General features: G+C 40.0%; 1 protein-coding gene and 1 pseudogene across 1 annotated transcript in view; both read right to left on the bottom strand.

Annotated features, from left to right (window-relative positions):
* The window catches only part of LOC121932164, a 41,596-nt pseudogene extending 26,599 nt beyond the window's left edge, over window positions 1-14,997 (bottom strand).
* Window positions 14,998-15,806: 809 nt separating this feature from the next.
* LOC121932163 (sodium-coupled monocarboxylate transporter 1-like) overlaps window positions 15,807-23,897 on the bottom strand; it is a 28,654-nt gene continuing 20,563 nt past the window's right edge. Inside the window, exons 12-16 of the mRNA XM_042470606.1 lie at window positions 22,003-22,089; window positions 19,775-19,986; window positions 17,910-18,013; window positions 16,757-16,842; window positions 15,807-15,938 (exon numbers count right to left, since the gene is read on the bottom strand). Coding sequence (XP_042326540.1) covers window positions 15,807-15,938; window positions 16,757-16,842; window positions 17,910-18,013; window positions 19,775-19,986; window positions 22,003-22,089 — 621 coding nt within the window. The remainder of the gene's footprint in view (window positions 15,939-16,756; window positions 16,843-17,909; window positions 18,014-19,774; window positions 19,987-22,002; window positions 22,090-23,897) is intronic.

Below are 23,897 nucleotides of genomic sequence, written 5' to 3'. Positions count from 1 at the left end.
TATTTAAATAGGGCTATCATATACACCTCTTAATTCTCTTTCCAGGCTAAACATACCCAGCTCTCTAAGTCGTTCCTCATAGGACATGGTTTCCAGACCCTTCACCATTTTAGTCGCTTCCTTTGGACATGCTCCAGTTTTTTAATGTTTTTGAATTGTAGTGCCTAAACTGGACACAATATTCCGGGGGGCCTGACCAAAGCAGAATACAGGCACTATTATTTCTCTTCATCTACATTTGATGCAGCCTAAAATTGTTCAACTTGTGGTTACTTGAACTCCTAGATCCCTTTCACATGTAGTCTCGTTCAGCCAGGTGTCCCCCATCCTATATCTGTGCATTTCATTTTTTCATCCTAAGTGCAGTACCTTACATTTCTCTGTGTTGATTTCATTTGTTTAGTTTGGCCCAGCTTCTAGTCTATTCAGGTCATTTTGAATTTTGATTCTGTCCTCTGGAGTATTAGCTATCCTCCTAATGTCATATGCAAATTTGTGAGTATGAACCCAATTCTGTCATCCAAGTCATAGATAAAGATGTTGAATAGCACTGGGCCCAGGACAGAGCCCTGTGGGACCCCACTGGTCACTTCTCTTCCAGGATGTTAAGTGTCCTGAGAGAAAAAATCACTTGAGAGGTTCTTAATGTTGCTGTGGCAGCCACAAAAAATGAACTGAGGTAAATGAATGGGAACCAAAAAGGATAGAGGTGGGGTGTCACCAAAAATCCTGCCTAGATATTCTAGAGGTTTTCAAAGATGAGTGAGTCACAGAGGAGAAAAATATTTTAATAAGAATAACATCTATGCTAGATATGATTGTGCAGTTGCTATGTTTTAGTAACTATACATAAAAGCAAAATGTCTTTTGCAAAGAACAAATTGTGCCAAATGGCAAAAAATGTGATCACTTTAATTGAGCGATGAAAATAGTTTCATACATGAATTACCTTTCCAAGATCAGATGTTCAAAGTGTAATAAAACCATTAAACTATCATGTGTAATTGAAACAGACATCAAACTTTTCAAACATATTGCAGTCCATTGCTCACATGAGATTTACTGTCACCAGAATATCAAATTTACATATGTGGACTACAGTTTTCCATGAAGTCGAGTTCTACAAGCAACATATCGCTGAACCTGAACTGATTTACTCCATATATGCCAAGCCAAGTGAAAGTGCCACCAACAACAAACAGTCCAGAAAGTATGCCTTTGCAGAGGATTAGGATCAAAACTAAAGAACAAAACATATTCAAAGAAGTCAAAGTTCAGGAAATAAAAAAAATTGAACCTATAAAGAAATTTCTATTCTTCCCCACAGACAATCAAGCAATCTGTCCTTCAGAGAGCATCTCCTGGATCAGATTGTGTCCTCAAACCAATCCCATACTCTAGGAACATCTCTGGCTTTGCCTATATCATGTTACAACAATATTCAGCTTTCCTTTGCTGTAGAACTGCTACAAAAACCTCCTTAGTGTTTAAAATATAAACAGTTAACCTCAGTAATGATAAGAGAAAAACTAAAAAGGATAAAAAGTACACAAAATAGATTAGAAATCGAGTCCTTGCTCCACATCCAGTGTACCTCCCAAAATACGAGTGGATCACATTTCTTTCTTCCACCAGGAAAAATAGAAATACACTGATACGTTCAAAAATCCTTGTCTTATTGGCAGTCAGAACATCTGAAATGTACAAAATTAATCCTTAGTGCACATGGGTGCACACATGGCTATAGAATCTGCAGACTCATTCTTGAGAATGTTCTATACATTTCTATACTGCTTATCAGTGAACTATCACTCCCTAAGTGCAACGCGCCCGATGAAAGCACCATAAACAAAAGAGGAAATAGAGTGTGGTTTGGCGCACCGCACCGCCTCATGCAAAAACCCATTAGTTTCAATGGGGCTGAAGCACACCGCAAACTTGCCTTATGTGCGGGTACAAAACGGATCCCACATAAGGCAGGGTGCACTGTGGTTTATAATGTGTGAGACAATGGCCCTCAACAAGTTGGGTACTCATTTTACTGACCTTCAAAAGGATGGAAGGCTGAGTGGACCCTGGTGCCTCTCTAGGATCAAACTTAAAACATTGTGGCACATAGACAACCATTTAACCCCTTCACCACCAGGGCTCTAATGGCTCTAAGTGTTCTGCATCTAAACAGCATTCACTTGAGAAACTTTTGAACTGGGCTGTTGCTGATTAGCAAAGAGGCCAAACCTTGCCAGCATTTGATTAAATACATGAAGGTGAAGTGCCAACTTCTCGGAATCCAGTTTGACAGCCACTTTCCCTCTGGGTACTCAGTTTCTGACCAAAGAGGGGTTCATCTCTCATATTTGTCACCTCCAGTATAGATTCCCTTATCTTTGGAGGGTAAAACTAGATTATATTTTTAGCAAGTTTTTTAGAAGGCATGCTTTCCAAAAGGATGAAAGTGGGCTGCTGCCACAACTTTTCTTGCTTACATTCTTATACATAGGGTGCTTAACTTTGGTGGTCATAGAAAATAACACAGGGTTAATTTTTGAAGTTTCTTCTATGAGGAAAACCCATATGGGATTTCACAGAAAAAATGCATTCCTCCTAACAATTACCTTTGATCTGATTATGCCTTTGTAGACACATTATCAATGTATATTAGCACATATTTGCTCTGAAATTTTGCCCAAATAGGAATAAAGCCATTTTGATTGTCAGAGCATTTCCAGACTACTCCATAGATGCAAAAGAGGGTTGTTATGATTAGTTGGTATCTCTTGATGTTGCTTTGTGTCCACTTGGAGCCTCTAGTCCCTGTTAAAGCTTGCAGTGGGGTGAGGGAGATGAAGGAAACTGTATGATATGATTGCGCAATTTGGCCAGTTATCATCCAGATCTCATGACACTGTAGGCAATTCTACTGCGTTTGCCAGAAGATAGTCAAGGGGAGGGGCATGGTGAAGGTTTTGGGGGCGGGGGCCAGGAAAATTTACTTAGGCCCAAAACACATGAACCAAAATAAAGTGTTTTCAAATGCTTTGGGGTGGGGCATTTAAATTATGCATGTTCCCCAAGTGACCAGAAGCCATGCCGTGATCCACATTACAGGGCAAAAGATGGACCTTTTAGAAGCAGATTAAATCCACTCCTGCCAGTGGCTGATATGGACTGCAGCGGCAGCCCACTTTGGAAGGGCTGTGTGGTCGCTATGGTCCCCACATCCTAATAACTTGTTCCTGGCCACATGCTTTGGCTCTTCTCTTCACAGGGATTCTAAGCTTGGGAGTGGCCCTAAGAAAGCTCTTTCTTGTGAAATGACTTCAAGGGCCATGAGACTGAGAATTATCTACCCCAACAACCTCAAAGCCCAGACAGATTCATATATGTGTCTCATTCCTGGTTTTGGGGAATAATAATAGAATAAGAAGGTTGAAGTTCAGGCGCCCCTCCTTTTCACGGACTTAAAGTCCATCCCTCAGCCATTTGCAGGTGGTAAACGGAGGGGAACAAAATGGGGCCATGTGTGCTGCCATTCAAGCCAATGGGGCTTGAATATTGCGAATTTCCATTTCACCAGGGGGGAGATGGATCCCCTCAAAAAACAGAAGGGGGCGGCGACGTTATAATATTTTTCATATTGAAAAAATTTTTCTTTCTCTTTCAATTACAGAATTTTATGATTCACCTGATTGAATCAAATTAACTCCCAATGAAGCTACTTGCTTTGGAGTGTCCACTCACAAAAACATAAACTGACAAACTTTTAAATATCATATAGGGTATTTTAATATTACCTAAGCAAAAGAACACTTACTCCCAGTATCTTAGTCTTCTCCACGACGAGCATCATCTATAATGGGACCGAATCCTCCTTTAATTACTACTGTTCGACCAATCACTGCTAAAAATCCACCTATCATTATTAAAAACTGGAAGACATCTGTCCAGACTACTGCCTTGAGTCCACCCTATTGGAAACAGCAGATACAGTGTACATGATCTCTGACATATAAATATGTATCTACAACCAGGGCTGATTATAAGAAATTCTGGCTGCATCTACACTGTAGAATTAATTCAGTTTAACATAACTGCCATGGCTAATGCTATGGAATTCTGGGATTTGCAGTTTTATGAGACATTGAGAATTCTTTGTCAGAGAGTTCTGATGCCACAACAAGCTACAATCTCAGAATACTATAGAGGAGGCATGAGAGTAACACAGGGGCCATTCAGACTACATTAAGAACCAGATTTGAAAGTGATTCTTCCATGTGAAGTTCATATTGGGCCCGATTCCGTCACAATCCATGTTGGGGCTTGCACAAGAAATGCCCTTACCCCAGGGTATCCAGAATCAGGCTAAAATTCGTCTTTTTCAAAAGACCGTGTTGCGCAAAATTTGAACTTGCCCTCAATCATGATCGGGGCAAATTTAGGAGGGATTAGGGTCAGGGGCGGGGCAGAGGTCAGAGCATTCCCTCCCATCATCAGAAGGGAGGGGAGGAGGGGGGGAGGAGAGAGGAAAGAGCCGAAAAAGGGGAATCTGGATGCAAAGAGTGACAGGAGGAAAGGGGAAATCAGGGGTGACTTTTGGGCTGCAGAGGCTGTCAGAGAGAGGGGGGGGTGGAGAAAGTGATAGGAGGAGAGAGGAGGAGGAGAAAGGGGCCGTGGGAGGAAGGAGCCATGAGGGGATCCAAAACGGAGCAGGAGGAGGAGGAGGAGGATGAAGGAGCTGGGGGAAAGGATCAATGGTCATCCCCGGGAAGGAGAGGTCTGAAAGAAGGAGGAGGAAGATTCCAGGGGGGATTGGGTTGTGGGGCTACACTGGGGCATGTAGGGAAATCAGGCTGCTTGTTCTACTTTCATTTCCTCTTGCTCCTGTATTATATTATTATTATTATTATATTATTATTATTATTTTGTGTTATATGAGGATGCTACAGGAATGCCTGCGCTGCCTTCCCTTTTATTCCCAGTTCATTCCATGGTTACTTGAAACTGAAGGTCACTCTCTCAGCCTCGTGGAAGGCAATGACAAAGCCCCTCTGAGAGAATGTAGCAAGAGGAAAGGGTCAGTTCAGTTCAGGTCAAAGGCAGGGCATGAACAGAGCTCACATCAGGCACCTCCCCCCCCCTTTATATTTTTTAAAAAATTATTTTTGACCAAATATTGCATGATTTTGTTTATTTTTTATTTGTTTATTTTTGAGGCGATAGGCAGGGCTAGCGGTTGTGCACTTTCCCTTTCATCTGCTCACTTCCAGCAAAGGGGAAATGTTGCGAATGCAAATGTTACAAATTTTACAATTTGATGTTACATTTTTTGCTCTTGTCATTAGCAAAATGATACATGCTTTTGCTACTGATTCAGAGGGCAGCCTGAATTGCTTTTAAAAGCAAAAAAATAGAATGCATGGCAATTGCATCCTTTTCTGGCATTTCCGAGGTGAGGAAATTATTATTATTATTATCATTATTATTATTGCATGTGTAAGAGGCATTCTGGGGGGCAAGGAGTGGGGGAGCATTAGCTTGCATGGGATTGAAAATGGGGACAGGGGCAGATCTGACCCAAATGCCCACATACACACAACACACAAAAAAAAAGAAGATTTTATGACACTTTGGGGCATTTTGTGCATGGCTCTTTTAAAAACAGGAGGGGGGAGGACACTTCCGATGCCCCTGCAAAACGTCACCATGACGATCACTCGATTGACAGCAGGCACCTTTGACAGCAGGCACAGAATACACTCGATTTAAAATGCCCCTCTTTTGTAGTGGGCACTTGCTAACGGAGAGATTCAGGGGAGGGGCATCCAAATCAGCCCAGTTCCTTCCAGATCTTTGATGCCAGTCTGAATGGGGCCACAGTATCAAGTTGCATTAATTCTGCAGTGTGGAAACAGCTTCTTTCTATTTTGTGCAATACTAGCTTCTATATCCTCACTCAGACAAACAATCCCACTAATTATAAAGCTATTGGCATAAAAAAGAGAAAATGTTTGTTTGTCCTAAGGGGGGGGGGGGAGAAAATGAACTGCTCTCATTGCATTTCACTAGAAAATAATAAACCCAGGACTTGCTTGCATATTCTACACATATAAATGTTCTGTATTCACAATTGCTGCTTAGTCACAATTAAGGCACTACTGCCATGATCTTAACTCCTCATCAGCCTATGTTATTAGATAAGCTACACAGAGAGAAGAAGGGCCATCCTGCTGGCGATTGGTGCATGGGTGAATAACACTTCTGTCAGGTGGGGGGGACTACAATTCCCAGGATTCCCTAGCACTGAGCCAGGGCAGTTAAAGCTGTCTCAAACTAGGTTATTTCTGCAGTATGTTTTTGACCTCAATGACAAATCTCTTTCCTTATGAGTGCCTTCCAGTTGTACTGATTGCAGAAGGAGACAAAGCTGTTTCCTCTACAGCCAACAAGGAAGTCAAGCAAGGGAGGGGAATGAAGTGTTCTGCTGCACCTTCTCAGCATGCATACTCCCTTGCCTGGATAATATTCCATGCTCTCACCTGCTTGGAATTTCTTGTTGCAGAAGTAAACCAAAAAAACAGGGTGCTATATCAGAGCTGAAGTTAAATTTCATAGTACTTTATAAATGGGTAACAAAACAGATATCAAATGAGCTGTTCACATACCAGTGTGCAATAGAAAGTACAGACCAAGCCGGTTGCAATGACAGATCCCCACAACTGAAATCCTGTAACTGAGAATGTAAACAAAAATAAAGTTTTTAAAAACATTTTCAGTGATACATGAAAGAAGTATCTTAAATTAATGCAAAGAGAACAAGATGCAAAGATCGTTTAAAAAAAATCATCATTACACTTATGAATTTGAAGTTTTCATTCAGCAAGGACAATTGAGTGCCAGCTTAACAGACACTAGATCAGCTGAAGTTGTGCTGACTCCAAACCACACTCTAGGGGTGTTTGGCATATTTCAATCAGGAAGAAAACACTTGTATTTAATCCTAAACTGCTCCAGCCAGCTCATCTTTGAGTTAGGATTGCAGTACTAAGTAGAAAGTTTCAAATTGCCTTTATGCCTTTAGAATTTTAGTGGTAACAAAAACGGTCAAAATTATTCCTTACTGAATACGCCTGTTTTTTTCTCCCACTTTACAAATCTACTAAGAACTTTCTAAGGATATAAGCCATAATCTTGTTAGTGCACCTTGTCTAGGGTCACACATGAGTGACAATAAAAGACAAACAAAATCTCGATTTCTCCAGTGCTTTCCCAAATATTAAGTCCATGGACCTTCTTTTTGCCACCACCACTAATAACTACATCCACAGGATTTCAGACACAATCCAATATACAGTGAACTAGGCCCAATAAAAACAGTGGGACTACTTCCAAGAAAATATGCATAGGATTTCTCTCTAAGTTATTTTAAAACTTCATTAATAGCTAAATCATACCAATTATTAATTCCACTGTAATATATGCCAGAAATGTAAAAATCTATCTTTTGACTTGTTATATTTTATACATACACACACTGTGAAGCAAAAAGAGTGAGAAGACAATTTGACTCACATTTTGCAATCAGCTTCTGGGCATTTGACACAAGTGAACCACCTCTTGGCATGCAACTTGTAATATCAAATAGCTGACCTAGCCTTTTCTTTCCTTTATGTTTTTAAAAAGTCCTGTTGAAGGAAAGGTCTGTCTTACCTTGATTCAAAGCCAGGGATGGAGAATATATTACAATTCCAGTATATAAAATCTGGAAAAGTGGAAAAAACATACGTGACATAAACTGTCCCTTTTAAAATTACTTGTTCTGTGGCAGCTTACACTAATTTACATACAAAAGTCAAATATCATTAGGTAAATTAACTGGAATAGAATTAATAAGAAGTTATACTTCATAGGGTATCTTCCATAAGGATCTCAAGCAAATTGAGAAAGTAAAGCAAAGTAATGAGTTTGGATGAAATTGTAATCATAGAATCACAGAGCTGGAAGAGACCTGTAATATATAGTGGGTCCTTGGCATCCACTGCGGTTTAGGTCCAGGACCTCCACAGATGCAAAAATCCATGGGTGCTCAAGTCCTATTAAATACAATAACAATATTGTATTATATAATACAATAATATTATTATTATTATGTAACAATAATAATAAATGGTGTCCCTTATATAAAATGGAAAAAAATAAAGGTTTATTTTTAGGATACACACACACACACATACAATTTTCAAACCATGGATGCTTGCATTCATGGATGAAGAGTCTGTAGATATGGAACACCAACAGTATATTAAGGTTGAATAATTGTGGGCAGGCAGGTAAACTGACCGGTGTAGAATGACTAGCAGGGAGTGTCTACTTGCATATGGATATAGACTGGCTGAGAGAATGAGAAAGGGAAGTTCAGCTTGGATTAGTGGCTCAGAGAAGAAAGAAAGAAAGAGACTAATACCGACTGGAGGCTGAAGAAAACAGTTAGGAAAGGACACTTAAAGGAGACTATATCTAAACATATTTAAAGGTTTACTATACAGATTTGCAGTTGAATTTTTATTTAATATAACCTATAATCAAGTATTTATGTGCAGCGTACTTGACCTAGCATTGACCATGAAGATTCAAATATAATTGATATATTCTGAGACTGTAAATAATAAAACAATCTTTGTTTCCTTATAAAAAACTTTTGTTTACTGTCATGAAGCATATTTGTCTGTATCACAATAGTTGAGAAGTACTATAGCAGAATGTGTGCATGGATAATATCATGAGAGAGATCTATGTAAAGATCATGCTGGCACTATAAACTGAAACAGGACACCCTGCTTGCTCTCCCTTACGACGATACCAATTTCCTAAATAAAGCCCAGGCTCAAAATATGACCTATGAATAATTAGCAAAACAAAATTGGTGCTGGGCTTTAATTATTTTTGTTTTAATATACAAATATTATCCAAAATACATGGAGTTAAGTAGTTTCATACTCTGTAAATCTCACATCCTGTTACTCTCCCAGTACTGACAGTCCTTATAAATCCTCTGTCATCCCACTTTGCAGGTTGCTTTAAAAATGTCCCTGTTACTCTCGCCTATTACTTTTCCTCTTTCCCCACAACTTACTTCAATTGCTGTAAACTGAGGTCAAAGTACAAAAGTACTTTCCACTAAATTCAGTAGCAGAGAGGACATAATGGGAAGAATTTTCCCCTTCCTAGTAGGCTCCAGCAAAAGCAAACTGCTATAGCCTTTCTTAGCTTTTGTGTTTTTCCCCATTAATACCATTTAACATCATGATCACACTTGGTCATATGTGTCTTGGTTTTCAGGAAATGTTGGAGCGTATGCAATCTGTGCCCCAAATGTGTTTTGCTCCAAATTATTACTATTTCTGTTACTACCAGCCAAGCACCATGGACAAACCACTCCACCTTTTTCTTTGTGCTTTATACAAATTCATCCAGATCAATAACAAGATATCAAAAAGTTTTCCAATCTGAACTACCATTAACTCCCACTAAAATCAATGAAACTAATTTAGACTAAGAGACACTTTGAAACTAAAGTGTATATTTAATATTTTATAAGGAAATATGATGATGTAACAATTATTTAGAACACATGAAATAACACATAAGTTTATAAATCACCAAAAGCATTATATGTTTTACTTGCCGTCAGTGTCATAAACATCACTGTTCCAAGCCGACGCATATATTTATTATATCGAAGTTCCAAGTACTGCAAAGGAGAAAAGCCATTTTTAGACATAAAACCTACTTATATTCAATGTGTAGAGTACTACTTGCACACTCTTTAAAAATAAAATAGGAAGTGTTATGTCAGACCAATATCCTGTTCAGCATTTGCACAGTATGAACATATGCTCATATAATTATACCAGGCTACACTGTTGCACAAGAAATTGATCAGATTAATTATGTCCCAACTTTTAAAAAACTAAACATGCTGGTAAAGTGGATAGCTTCTTATCTAAATAGGGAAATTACAGCGAGGCTGACTGTATTCAAAGACAGAACACCTCCATTATCATATCTATATTTTGATTTACAAAGCAAATGTCTATTTGGAATGCATGGAGTAAAAATATTAGGCATTCCCATTCCCAGCATTCTCTTCTTATCAAATAATGTGCATGTGTGCTATACTAGCTGTGTATTTACCTTTAAAAAAACAAGATCAATTCTCCTTGCATAATACATACAGTACTCTGACTACAAGAGATAGCTTCCAGTACTTATTTATTTTCAGGTATGTGGACAGCTACAGTTTGAGTATCAGAAAGGCTGACATGCAAAACATTAAACTGGCTTGTTGTCTCCCAGGAGGCAATGGGTGGAATTTGCAAGGAAGGGTGTTTTGATTAAACAGCAGGAGAAACTGCTTAATGGTAATTGTTGTTTGATAGTGGACCAGTTGCCTTGGGAGATGCTGGGGTCACTGAAGGTACTTAAGCAGAAACTGGTGGCACAGCTGTCATTCTGCATGATAGATCCTGCACTGCGTAAGTGGCCTCCAAGAAATATTTCAGCTATATAATTTTATGATTCATTGACCACTTATTGAAGATACTATCTTTATATGAAACAATCAATCTTCAAATGAAAGTGGTACTTTTCCTGATAAAGGGAAATTGTGTAGAAAATTTCTTCATCATCTGAAATAAATGGGGAAGAAAAAGGGTGCCTGATCTCTCTGTGGCAGCCTATATCTTTGATCATGGTATCATCCTGGGGCATTTGGCCAGCAAGACGTTATAAGACAGTTTTGCTAAACACTTCCAAAAATTGGTGGTGGAGGATTTCTGCTTGGTCACTGGTTTATGAGGAAAGTATGACCCTCCAAATGATGTTGGACCGTAATTTCTTGCAACACTGTTGGCTATGCTGCTTATGAATAATAAAAATAACAAGTTCCGGGGAGCCATAAGTTCCCCATTCCTGATCTCTGGGGTCCCTGTGGAATTTATTTTGTCCCCAGGCCTCTCAGCATCTTTATGTTAATGCAGGAGATTGGAAGAACACGTTATCACTGTGTTGAAAAGGCTTTCTCTTTTTCAGCTGTTGCCAAGAGGGCTGCCAATGTGTTGAACATCTTTCTGACTGCTGGGACTGTCTGTATATGTCTCAGTCCAGACAAGATGGAAGTGGTTGGTCATAAACAAAATAATCTGTTATCGGGAATTCAGTCTGCTCTGGAATGGGTTGCACCTCCCTTGAGGTATCAGGCTCTTACTTTGAGACTCTTCTGCATTACTCTTGGAGAGTCGGGTGACTGCAGAAAATAGGGCTCAGGTATTGGGAATGCACCAGTTGCACCCTTTCCTGGGGAAAGGTGATCTGTCTACCACATGTCATCCCAGTTTATCACCTCTTATTTAGATTTCTACAGTGGGTCTTCCTCAAAACATGACAGATGGATTACTCGATCATACTACACTGGTCCAGTACCTGTGATGGTTACCTATAAAGCTCTGAATGACATGAGAGCCAGGCTAACTGAAAGACAATCCCTGAATCATTGGTCCAATTTTGAATTTGTGAACTATACCAACATTGGAGTTGGCACAGTTTATTCTCCCTCCAAAACTGCCATTGTGTTCAAGTGCAGAGGTGGAATTTGACAAAAGTCTGAAAAAATAAAAAGCCCAACAAAACCTTTCCTTTCCTCCTGGCAGGGCAAAGGATAAGAGCTTGGGATGCTGCAGGAGATCTGCCATTGTTCTCCTTCTTAGCTCTATTTAGGATTGTTGCAGTTACTAGCCAGTCCATTTACAAGATTACTGTTTCTGACATATGAATGTGATATATGGGGGGGAAACAAAAAAAAAAGAACTGAAAGAAGGAAATGAACAGTATATCAGCAGTACAAAATTCATTTGGTTTAAAACATATGGCTTTTTCTCTAAGGATTCCTGGGAATTTCAGTTCTCAGAGATTCATAGAATCGTAGAGTTGGAAGAGACCACAAGGGCCATCCAGTCCAACCCCCTGTCATGCAGGAAATCACAATCAAAGCATCCCCGACAGATGGGCATCCAGCCTCTGTTTGAAGACCTCTAAGGAAGGAGACTCCACTACATTCCACACCTCTTAAAACTTTTATTGCAAGACTTCATCCAGTCAGTTCAGTATATAAACAGATTATACATCTGCAAGGTGATAAACTTCACTAAGTCAAAATAAAAATGCAGCCCTATTTTATGAACATGTTGGCTTAGTCTGTGTGGGAAGGAGGGTCATTCAACAATTTTAGCATAAGACATACATTCTTGGACCATGGGCCACCCCTACATAAGCCTCACATTGAAGAACCTGGTCTCACTCGTATGTAACTGTGCTTAAAAGAGAATTCAAAGATATAGCCATGTTAGTCTGTAGAATCAGTATGTAGAAAGATCTTGCAGCACCTTTGTGACTAAGGGGCAGTGCAGACTTCTTTTTGCGCCCTGAAAAGGGCGCGATAGCTGCAGCGACACAGCTTTACAGTGCTCCTTCGGTGCTGCATAGTGCAGACGCAGCACTGGAGGAGTGCCGTGATGCCGCTCTGGGGGCAGAGCCAGGGCATACGTCATATGGACAAAGTTAGTTCAACAGTAAACACTTCCATTTTCACCATGCCTAAAAAGCAAAACAAAGTTAGTTCAACTGTAAACTCAAAATGTCTTCCATTCTGACCATGCTTAAAGAGCAAAACAAAATTAGTTTGGCTGTAAGCTCAATGTCCTCATTCCCACTACATAATAAACTGGTTTGCAAACCAATCTGAACAGGTTCAAATGGCCCTTGTTTGAACTTGCACTGAGTTTGTGGCGCAATTTGCTGATGGGGGGCAGCGCTAAACCCATTTAAACCAGTTCTTCCAGATCCGTGGCATTCCCCACTTCTTTTGAAATGAATCAATTCAGCGCAAGTGTGACAGGGCTATTTCATAAAATCATAGAGTTGAAAGAGACCACAAGGGCCATCCAGTCCAACCCCCTGCCATGCAGGAAATCTCAATCAAAGCATCCCCAACAGATGGCCATCCAGCCTCTGTTTGAAGACCTGCAGAGAAGGAGACCCCACTACATTTGGAGGGAGTGTGTTCCACTGTCGGACAGCCCTTACTGTCAGGAAGTTCCTCCTAATGTTGAGGTGGAATCTCTTTTCCTGCAGCTTGCATCCATTGTTCTGGATCCTAGTCTCTGGAGCAGCAAAAAACAAGCTTGCACCCTCTTCAATATGACATCCCTTAAAATACTTAAAGAGGGCTATCATATCATCCTTTAACAGTCTCTTTTCCAGGCTAAATGTACCCAGCTCCCTAAGACTTTCCTCATAAGGCATGGTTTCCAGGCCCTTCATCATTTTGGTGGCTCTTCTTTGGACACACTACAGTTTGTCAACATCTTTTTTGAATTGTGGTGCCCAGAACTGGACAGTATTCCATCCAAGTGAGGCCTGACCAAGGCAAAATAGAGTGGCACTGTTATTTTTCTTGACACTTCTATTGATGCATCCTAAAATCGCATTGGCCTTTGGCCCAGCTTTCTAGTCTATTCAGGTCATTTTGAATTTTGATCCTATCTTCTAGGGTATTAGGTGTTCCTCCTAATTTGGTGTCATCTGTAAATTTGATGTGCTTCTGTGGCGCAGTCACACCTATGAGGCAACTCCATATTGAATCAATCCACTGCTGAATGTGAACGCAAAGTGGATTAAACTGAAATGGGTAGGTTCAAATAGTGTGAAGGTCTGTTTGGTGCTAAATCGCTTCATCGCTTCGAATCATATTTTGTAGTGGGAATGAGATTGATGATTTGGGAGTGACTTTGACATCATGGCAAGTGCTGCAGCCTAGAAAGGCCAGAAGTCTAAAGCACACTACAGAAATAATCCAGTTTGAGACCACTTTAACTGCCCTGTCTTAATGCTAGGGAATTCTGGGAACTGTAGTTGTGTGAGACGTTTAGCATTCTCTATCAGAGAGAGCTCTGGTGCCACAATAAACTACAATTCCCAGGATTCCCTAGCACTGAGCCAGGGCAGTTAAGGCAGCCTCAAAATGGATTGTTTCTGCAGTGTGTTTTGGACCTAAAGAGAGAGTTTTTGTAAACTGTTAAGTTGCAGAGTGTGAAATTGTAGTATGCATGTGAAGTGTGTGTTGTGTGTTCTATGGTGCGTGTTGGGCGTTGTGAACGTTATGGTTTTTGTGCCTTGTGTTTTGGATCTAAGGTCCACTTTAACTGCTCAGTAGCTCAGTGCTAGGGAATCCTGGGAATTGTAGTTTATTGTAGCCTCATTGCTCTGACAGAGAAGGCTAAATGCCTCACAAAACTACAGCTCCCAGGATTCCATAGCCTTGAGCCAGGGCAGTGACGAAAGCTTTTATGTCTGCAGTGTGTGTTTTGTGCTTTGGACCAGCGACGAGGCCTAGGAAAGGCCTGGAGGCGGAGGAGGAGGAGGAGGCTGGTGTACCTCGTAGGCGCTGGTGATGCCCAGCCTGTAGTAAACGGGGAAGAAGACCTCCGCGCTGACCAGCACCATGGCGGTGTAGGCGAAGGCGAAGAGGCCGAAGGAGATCCCGAAGCGGTAGACCTCCGCCGGGGTCCCCAGCACCGTCACAGCCGACATGAAGCTGGCCGTCAGGGACAAGGCCACCGGGCCGCAGGTCAGGTTGCGCCCCGCCAGCATGTAGTCCTTCTGGGTCTTCTGGACCCCCTTCAAGGCGTAGAAGATGCCGATGGCGGCCGAGATGGCCAGCATCCCCGCGAAGACCGCGTAGTCCGCCGCCCCGAAGCGCTCCGCCAGATCCTCCGGGGACAAGTGCGACGACATGGCGCTTAGGCCTCGCTGGGAAGAAGAAGGCCCTCAGCTCGACTTCGACGGCGCGCGAAGCCCGCCAACCGCCTCAGAGGCTTCCAACGGCCCCTTAGTCTCAGGCTGCGTCCACACTGGGGAAATAACCCGGTTTGGCATCGCTTTAACTCATTTGTGGCTCAAGGCTATGGAATTCTGGGAGTTGGAGTTTGTTGTGGGGCTGGGCAGAATTCCATAGCAAGGAGTCAGACAAAGAGTCAAAGCGGTGCCAAACCGGGTTACTTCCCCAGTGTGGACGCAACCTGGAGAAGAAATCCCTTTCCATAGGCTAAACATTCTGAAAACACATTGTAAGCTATTAACACACACACACAAAATGCACGTACACAACTTCCAAGATAAACGTGGACCCCTTAAATCCCTCCATAGAGTTCCTGGGATCCCATGGAGCACAAATGCACAACCCCTGAACTAAAGACATCATCCCACAGCATTTTTCAACACAAGTTGACCTTTGTTGAGAGAAATACAACGTTACATAAAAGAGTGTTCAGTCAGGCATCCCTTTTATCTTCGCAAAACAAGAATAACTTTCTTGGAAATCATACAAGTTAAAGAGGAATCAATAATACTTTGAAAGTAAAACATACTCTGTGGTTGAAATGATGTTTAGTCAAATGGGTTAATGGGATTTGCTTACTGGGATGTGTAATTTAATGTCCAAAATTTGCTTCCTTTTTAAAATAAAATCGGCAGTGTTGCATTTGTCATGATTTGCACCTTTCTCCAATAATATATTATCCCATTTGTTATTTATTTCAGGAATCTACCTTGCAGCTATGGTGATGTCAAGTTAGGAAAGATTTCCAGAGTCCTGAGTAAAGTGGGCAATTGACATTTTCTATAACATTTATCCTGACCTCAGAGGCATAAACCCTAAATAGCTGCCAACGTAAGCACAGAGTCTGAGATAACGTTCATGTATGAACACTGTTGACTTTTTCATCACTGTCTGTGAAATTCATTTCAATATGATTGAAGGCTGGATTATCAGTTCCTTCATCTGTCACAGTGAAAGGTTTCCAAGTTAAAACTCTGACTTTCTCTTCCTGGAGAGAAAAATATATATTTACAGTTAGTAAAGTGCATTAGTGCTATTATTTTATTTAAAATGTTTATATATTGACCTGCTAAAATGTTTCAAGGGCAGTTTTCAAGAAAAGCCATACAAAAATAAAATAAAATATATAAAATACATTGTACACATTTGGTCATAATGGACCATGGGGTCCTATGTGAGAGCAGGAGATCAACATGATAAAGAAAGAAAGAAATATATATATATATAATGCCTCTCCATATTTTGGAGTAATCGTTTAGCTATCTGGATAATAAATCTGGATAATAAAGGCCATAGCACACATGGTTGATGAATGCACAAGGATAAACTGTCCAACCCTATTCTAGAATAGGTTGTATGATAGATCTGACACACCACACCCTTTCTAAAAGTATGTTTAAAGTGTAGGTGTTGTTAATGCTGCAAATATTTCAAATATTGTAATTTATATTAGGTCTAAAATGCTTGATGAGCTCTAGTCCTTGGAAAATGAGTGGTCCTCTAATGACTGGTTGTTTTATTATTATAGTTGATAGATTAGTAAACAGTTTCTGCCTCAAACATGTAATACAGGCATGTCCAAACGCAGCTCACAGTAACAGTTATTTTCTGTTAGAATTGTTATAAGCATACATACTGGGGAGAAAACAATCTTTAAAAGGTGAAAGACGGAGATAACCCTGTCCTAAGTTGTCAAACAAACAAACAAACAAAAAAAGAAATTTGCTGGAATATAAACCTTAATAGGTTTGCATCTTTTATCATACTAAAGAAACAAATAAAAGTAAACTGAAATATTACACATACTTTCTTCGGTTTCAAACAGGAGAAATTAGACAGAAAATCTTCTTTGGTGAGCATGAATTTCCGATCCACATTCTGTCGCAATCCTCCTGAAAAAGATCCATTTGCAAAGTCAAAACCTATCCAAAGCATATAGATTATTTTGCAAATGGTTATTGTTGGGGCAATTGTTAAAATGGCCAGAGAGATAGTAACACTAATGACATCAGCCAATCAAAAAAACTGTCAAGGAATTAATTGTATTAGATGGCCAAGATCACATGAAACTCTTCCAACAGTGTGATATTTATTTATTAATGAAAATGTATTAACCCTGCCTTTTTACAGCAGTAAGAGCAAAACTAGGCAACTGGTAGCCCACCAGACATGGTTTGACTGTATTTCTCATTCCCCATCAGCTTTTCTATGATGGTTGCAGCTGATGAAAGTTACAGTCCAACATCTCTGGAGGGCCACACCTTCAGCCAGAGGGTTTATATCAATAAGTCAATTGATTTATTGTTAGTTTAAAAACTAACAGGAGGACACAGATGGGAAGTCAAATCAAAATCAAACATCCAGCAAGAACTGCAACAGAAAGTTTAGAACAAAGTGCCATCAGTGAGGGAGCCAAATGGATCTTTTGGTTAGGTCCAGACAAAAGTGGGAAGTTCCTTAGTTATTCTGGTCCTAAACAATTTAACATTTTCAAGGTTATAACCATCAGTTTGAACTGTGGCTAAAAATGATCCAGACATCAATGAAACTATTACACCAGTAGTGTCATACGTTCCAAATAATCAACTTCAGCCAGAAGTTTCACAGCTGAGCCCTGAGTCAGCTGAAGTTTTCAGATGTTTTGCAAACACAAGGAGGTCACCATCCTTTGGGTGGCTGTAAGCACTGTGGTGTAGATGGAAGCTACAGTGGAGTAGTGTCAGGTGTAAAACAGCCATAGATATCATAATGATAGGGCACAGGATGACATAGAAAATCATCTCTGTCAAGACAGGAGGCTGCCCTGCTAGCCCCTGATTTGCTTAAGAGCTAGCAGGTCAGCTTTCTCTGACAGTGGGAATACCGTATATACTCAACTACAAGTCGACCTCATGTATAAGTGTAGGGCAGATTGGAGGCCAAAATTGATACCTGAGTAAAAACAAAATCCAAGAAATACCTGTCAAAAGGCTGGCACCTATTCCCATAACAATTGTGACCAGTGTTCCAAGTGTGCTGAAATATAGATAGGATAAGGAATACCAGTAATCTGCCAGAACTGGCCTAGAGAAACAAAGCAGAATGTGTTACTTTTCCACAATGCAGAGAAAGTTTAACAATACTAACTTTTATTTCTCGTTTTACTTAAAAAAATTAGATATCATTGTCAGCTTTCATTGTCCAACTGTAGAGACATCAGAAATAATAATGTCTGTTGCCTGGACATCACAAATTCCTAGCTCAGAGGGGCAGACTGTCCTTGAGGTATGAGGGTCCAATGCCAAGCAAGGCTGTAAAAATTAAAACAAACAGCTTATGTTTAGCCCAAAGATAGACAATAAACTAGCATGAAATGTATGAAATATGATATGACCCCATGCTTTAACATCTAGGAAAATAACAGTATTCTGAGGAAAAACAATATTCTGCTTGTTACTACACTGAGAGGTGACTGTAATGTCTTGCCAGAAGTCAGACCAAGTAGTCTAGATACAGGGTGACCAGATGTCCTCCTTTTCCAGGATATATCCTACATTTCAATCTTATCCAGGAAGAATTTCAAAATATCTTCCATTTTGAGCACAACAAAGAAGCATTAATTTACATTTATATTAATGTCTTTAGCCTTTGTTTGGTAATGTACTCCATTTTTCTTGATTGCCCAACATTTTGTGGTGCCTTGTCCTCTTCTGTGGTTAGGACACCCTGTCTAGATAGAAAAATCTGAATCCATCATGTAATCTGTTACAGTGCCCTTATGTGAGTGGGAGCCATGTTCCTGAAGATGATCTAGAAACTGTACCATATCTAATGCAGATGGCTACTACCTGACTGCTGAGAGAAGTTGTATAGCCCTGTTTTTGAGACACCAACACTGACTGTTCTTTTCATTTCTAATCACAGTTTCTAGAAGTCACTTAATATTCACTTTTTTTCACCTGTTCCTTAGGCTATTTAATAATTCAACACAGCTCAAATGAATTTATATTCTTTCTTGCCACTTTCTTCACTTCCAGTTCTCATATCTAAACATGGTGAATGGGAATATAATGTCTTGGACAACTCTAATTTTAGTGTTCAGCTGCATAGCTTTACACTTTAGGATCTTATCTAGTTGTTTCATAGCTGTCCTTCCCACTCCTAATCTTCTTCTTATTTCTTGACTACAGTTTCCATTCCAGTCAATGTTTGATCCAAGGTATGGAAATCTTTAACTATTTTGATTTCCTTGTCATCTAGATTGAATTTATGTAGATCCTCTGTGGTCATTATTTTTGTTTTCTTTATGTTCAGCTGTAAGCCTGCCTTCACACTTTCTTCTTTAACTTTCCTTAGTAATTGTTCACCCCTCCTTCACCTCCTTAACACGGCTCCCTCCTCACAAGGAAGCTGCATGGAGATGAAACCAGGAGGGTCAGGCTCACCTCTCCTTCACCTCTGCACAGCTTCCTCATGAAGAGAAAACCAGGCAGATGTGAGGTTAAGTGGGTGTGCTTGCCTCTCCTCCTCTTCTGCTGCCTTGGCTTCCTCAGGAAGAGAGCCACAGCAGCAAAGAAGGGCTGGGTGCAGGTAGCAGTGCTGCTCACAACAGGAAGACAGCTCCACCGGGTGTCACCCAGTGCACTTCGCACCCCCTGTCCATCGCCAAACAATATGGAATAAAAAAATGTCTACTAATTTGAGTGGGGTTTCATGTTGGATGTCACTCAACAAAGAAACAACCATTTGGCAGCAAAGAAAAAATGAGGGATTTGTTTAGGTCTTCATTCAGTCTCTCTGTGATTTGACAAATGAAAGCTGATATCTGATAAATTTTCTACATACCTTTCAGTTTCTTGAATTTTCAAAGAAGCTGTAAATGCTGGCATTTCTGCAGAGGCATTCCAGAAGCTTCCTGTGCTTGGACTGCTTGCATTACAGCCTACAGTAGATAGACTTAATGGCATGGTGGTGTGGAGAAGTGGAGGGTAAATCTGAGCTCCAATTCCAACCCAAAGAGAAGCAGTGAATCCAGAAATGAGACCTACAAATGCGCCCTATGAAACAGAAAGTTAAATCCTTTTCAGATTGTAAAGGAAAGGAAAAGGTGAAAAAACACATTGTGATTTCTAGGAACAGAATAGAGTACCCTTTTAGAACCAAACTATATGTTATGTTATCAGTACATTTAAATAGTGTATTTACAACTGGACAAACACTTTTCTTACCTGTATGAGTCCTACGGTTACAAAGAGAAGAGAGGTCTAAACCATTCTCCCAATGTCATTTTCCCAGGAAAGATCCTCACCTAAAATTTGTGTTCAGCCACCAATTGCTTTGGATCAGATATGATATCAAATATGACATCATGTGACATTTTTATTTTGTTAAGTTTCTTCAATTACCATAATTTTATATGTAATAGCACAATATGTATTTTGTATGAAAAGGGAATTTGTTATTTATATTGGGCTTTCTACAATCAGGCAGGCTTTTGGGAACTGACTAGTTGGTGAGGAACAGGCTTTTAATGGCTGTGTGCTTCCATTATTGTTGTGCTTTCAACTCGATTAAATTCAATTGAACTTAATATTAGAAGTTGTTTAATTATGTTTGGAAACCCACTGAGTAACCTTGGGCACAAACTCTCAGCCTCTGAGGCAAACCCATACTCCTTCTGAAGAATCTTGCCAAGAAAATGAAGGTTTGCTTTAGGGTCACCATAAGTTGAAAATGACTTGAAGGCACGCAACAATAACAGTAATAATAATAATAATAATAATAATAATAATAATAATAATAATAATAATAATAATAGTCTACCTTTTCCCAAAGGAATCAAGGCGGATTACAAAACAGAAAATGACAATAAAATGCAAATTACAATAAAATCACATTCCGAAATAATCCCTTACCCCCACCTCCTCCCATCATAACCCTCACCATTACAGGGTAATGTACCACAATAACAGTTTGAATAATTATACAAAAAATTACAAATACATAACATAGCATGATAGTACTTTAATTCCCTGCTGACAGAAAACAAAATTGCCGAAAGGATGTGATCTACCATAACTTACTTCCAGATATTTTTTTTTCCTCTGCTTAAGGAGGTTTTTATATACAGTGTGTCCAGGCAACACAATTTTACAGTAGTTGCATGAGCTACCAGAATGTCAGTGTGTTTCTAGACTCCATTAAAAATATAGTTTTGACCTATAAAGCTTGAAATGGTTTAGGACCAGGCTGCCCACACTTATACAAAACTACCCATGACCTCTGATTTCCCACATAGGTGCTGTCTGAGTTAGGGGACTGCTAGTGAAACATACCCTCCAACTGTCCTGATTTGACAGGTATAGGCCAAATTAATCTTCTATCATTTTTCAGATGACTTGAAAATGTCCCAGTTTCTCTCTTCTTTTCCCACCTTCCCTCTTTGTCCTTAGCTTATTTTCATTGTTACAAATTTTGTTTAAAGTGAAAAAGCAGTTTGCTACTCAGTTAACTCAGCAGAGGAAGAGGACATAGCAAGGCAGAATCTTGCCCTTTCTAGTAGGCTTAGGGAAAAGCAAACTAATGCACCTCTCCTAGTTTGGGTGTTCTTCCTCATTAATAACTTTTGCCTTCTTGATGACACTTTGATGTTGCATAGGACATGTGTGGCTATGCAACATCAAATTTGGCCTATACCTGTCAAATCAGGACAGTTGGAGGGTATGTTTTGCCTTCTTGATGACACTTTGATGTTGCATAGCCACACATGTCCTAGGGTATGCATACCGCTAACTGCCATAACTCTATCATAAAGAATCAGGGATTTGTAATTTGGTGAGGCACCAAATTATCAGGAGGCTGGCTAATTGCATGTATTGGTTATACACGTAACTGTTTATGGTATAGCTGAAGGTGTTTTAATTAGCACATGTCAGTGGTTTTATTCCTTGGTCTATATTTTTCTGTCTATGCAAACTATCATAAGGAACTTACTGAATGACAATGTCAAAGTTCAGTAAATAAATACAATACAGTAGTAGGTTGCTCTTCTTACACAAGGACTAGCTACTTACCACTGGATTGGCAAAGGGACAAAGGATACCCAAAGAAAATAGTCCCAGGAGAGGCCCACCTACCATGCCAAAAATACTGAGAGCTGCCTGAGGAAGGAAAAACATCATATTTTCAGAAAGATGGTCAGGCCTCAATGTTAACTTGAGGAAAAAATTCTAGACATTGTCAATGTATAACTTCCATAGCCTAATCATAATGACTGTGCAAGAAGATACAATTGATAATACAGAATGTATGGGGAGAGGGGATGCTTAACCCTCTTCCTCACCTGTCATTTTAACCATTCCAGATCACCACACACCTTTTTACCCTGCAGGATTTATAAGTGTTTTCAAGAACAAACATACATTTCAAAAAGCATAAGGGTAAAAGCCATCTGAAGCTGAACAAGGAAATGGCAAAAAGTTGTGTCCTGTCCATCCAGCTTTTCTCTGCTCTCAATCATCTCATGATACAGCTTCTATAACAATAACAACTACAACAACAATATACATTACAAAGTAATTTCTTGATGGTGTCTGCATGGGCCAGCATATTGTAGGAGTAGTCCAGAATGTTCTAACTCCAGAGCTGCGCCAACGTCCCTCCCATATCTGGGCATTTTCATTGCAATGCTGAGCATTGCAAAGCTGTGTGTCTTGCTGTGCTGCTGCGTAGAGCCACCACAGTAGTGAATCACTTAGTCTGAGGTCAGAACAAGGTGCCTAGTCAGGGCACTTCATTTTGACCTCAGAGTGAGTGACTTGTTGCCACTGCATCAAACAACGCAGAAGGATGTGTCCTAAACAGCCACTTGGCTTCACAATGGAGCGTTCTGGATTTTCCTGGAGCAAAACAAAGAGTTATCTTAATCCATTCTAAGAGATTATATTCCAGGTTTAGTGCTGAACTCGCTGGGCAACATCCAGACTGTTTGCATCAGACCTGGTGTTTGGGCCATGGGTCATTTGGACTCCTCAACGAAAGGACAGTGAGAGGACATTTTATTTGGTTTGTACAGACAGGGCCCTTATGTAGTTAATTACAAAGCATCTCTACAGGGCTGCCCACTAGTGCTGTAGGGACATATTGCATTGTTGATTGCATGCATTACTTGTTAATTTTCTGCTTTAAAAAAAATAAAATTAAGAAAATACCTAAAAGAGAGATAAGCAAACTCCAAGGGCTTGTAAATAATAAACTAAATAAAACTTTAATTTATATCCCGCTTTTTGTTTCCACAATCAAAGCAACGTACAACCTTTAAAAAATACAATATATACAATTTCCTCCCTTTAAAAAGGATTAAACAATTCCATCTATTAAAATTATAGACAATAAAAATCTAAAAACAATACTACAATAATAAAATAAAGGTGGACAGAGTCTTCGCTTTTATATGACTGTGGGGGGAGCATTACATGGCCAGGATCTATTCTGGGAAGGCCTGTTGGAATAGATCCGTCTTGACAGCTTTCTTGAAGCTCTCAAGGTTGGCAATTTGATGGATCTCATCTGGCAGGCCATTCCATAAAGTGGGAGCAATCGCGGAAAAAGTCCTCTGGGAGGTTGCCGTCAATCTGGTCTTTGTGGACTGCAGCAAATTCCTCCCAGAGGATCTGAGGGTACAGGGCGGATTGTACGGAAGGAAGCAATCCCTTAAGTAGGTTGGGCCCAAACCATGGAGGGCTTTAAAGGTAATGACCAACACCTTGTACTGTGCCCAGAAACAAATAGGCAGCCAGTGGAGTGATTTTAATAAAGACGTAATATGGTCACTCCTGATTGTTCCTGTAATCAATCTGGCTGCCATATTCTGCACCAGTTGAAGTTTCCAGACTAAGTACATGGGTAGCCCCATGTAGAGTACATTGCAAAAATCAAGTCTTGAGGTTACCAGAGCATGTACTACAGT

Source organism: Sceloporus undulatus, chromosome 5 (assembly GCF_019175285.1).
Source record: "Sceloporus undulatus isolate JIND9_A2432 ecotype Alabama chromosome 5, SceUnd_v1.1, whole genome shotgun sequence".
Classification (NCBI taxonomy): Eukaryota; Metazoa; Chordata; class Lepidosauria; order Squamata; family Phrynosomatidae; genus Sceloporus; species Sceloporus undulatus.
Note: the sequence above shows the minus strand (reverse complement) of the source record. Positions and strands in the feature narration are given on the sequence as shown.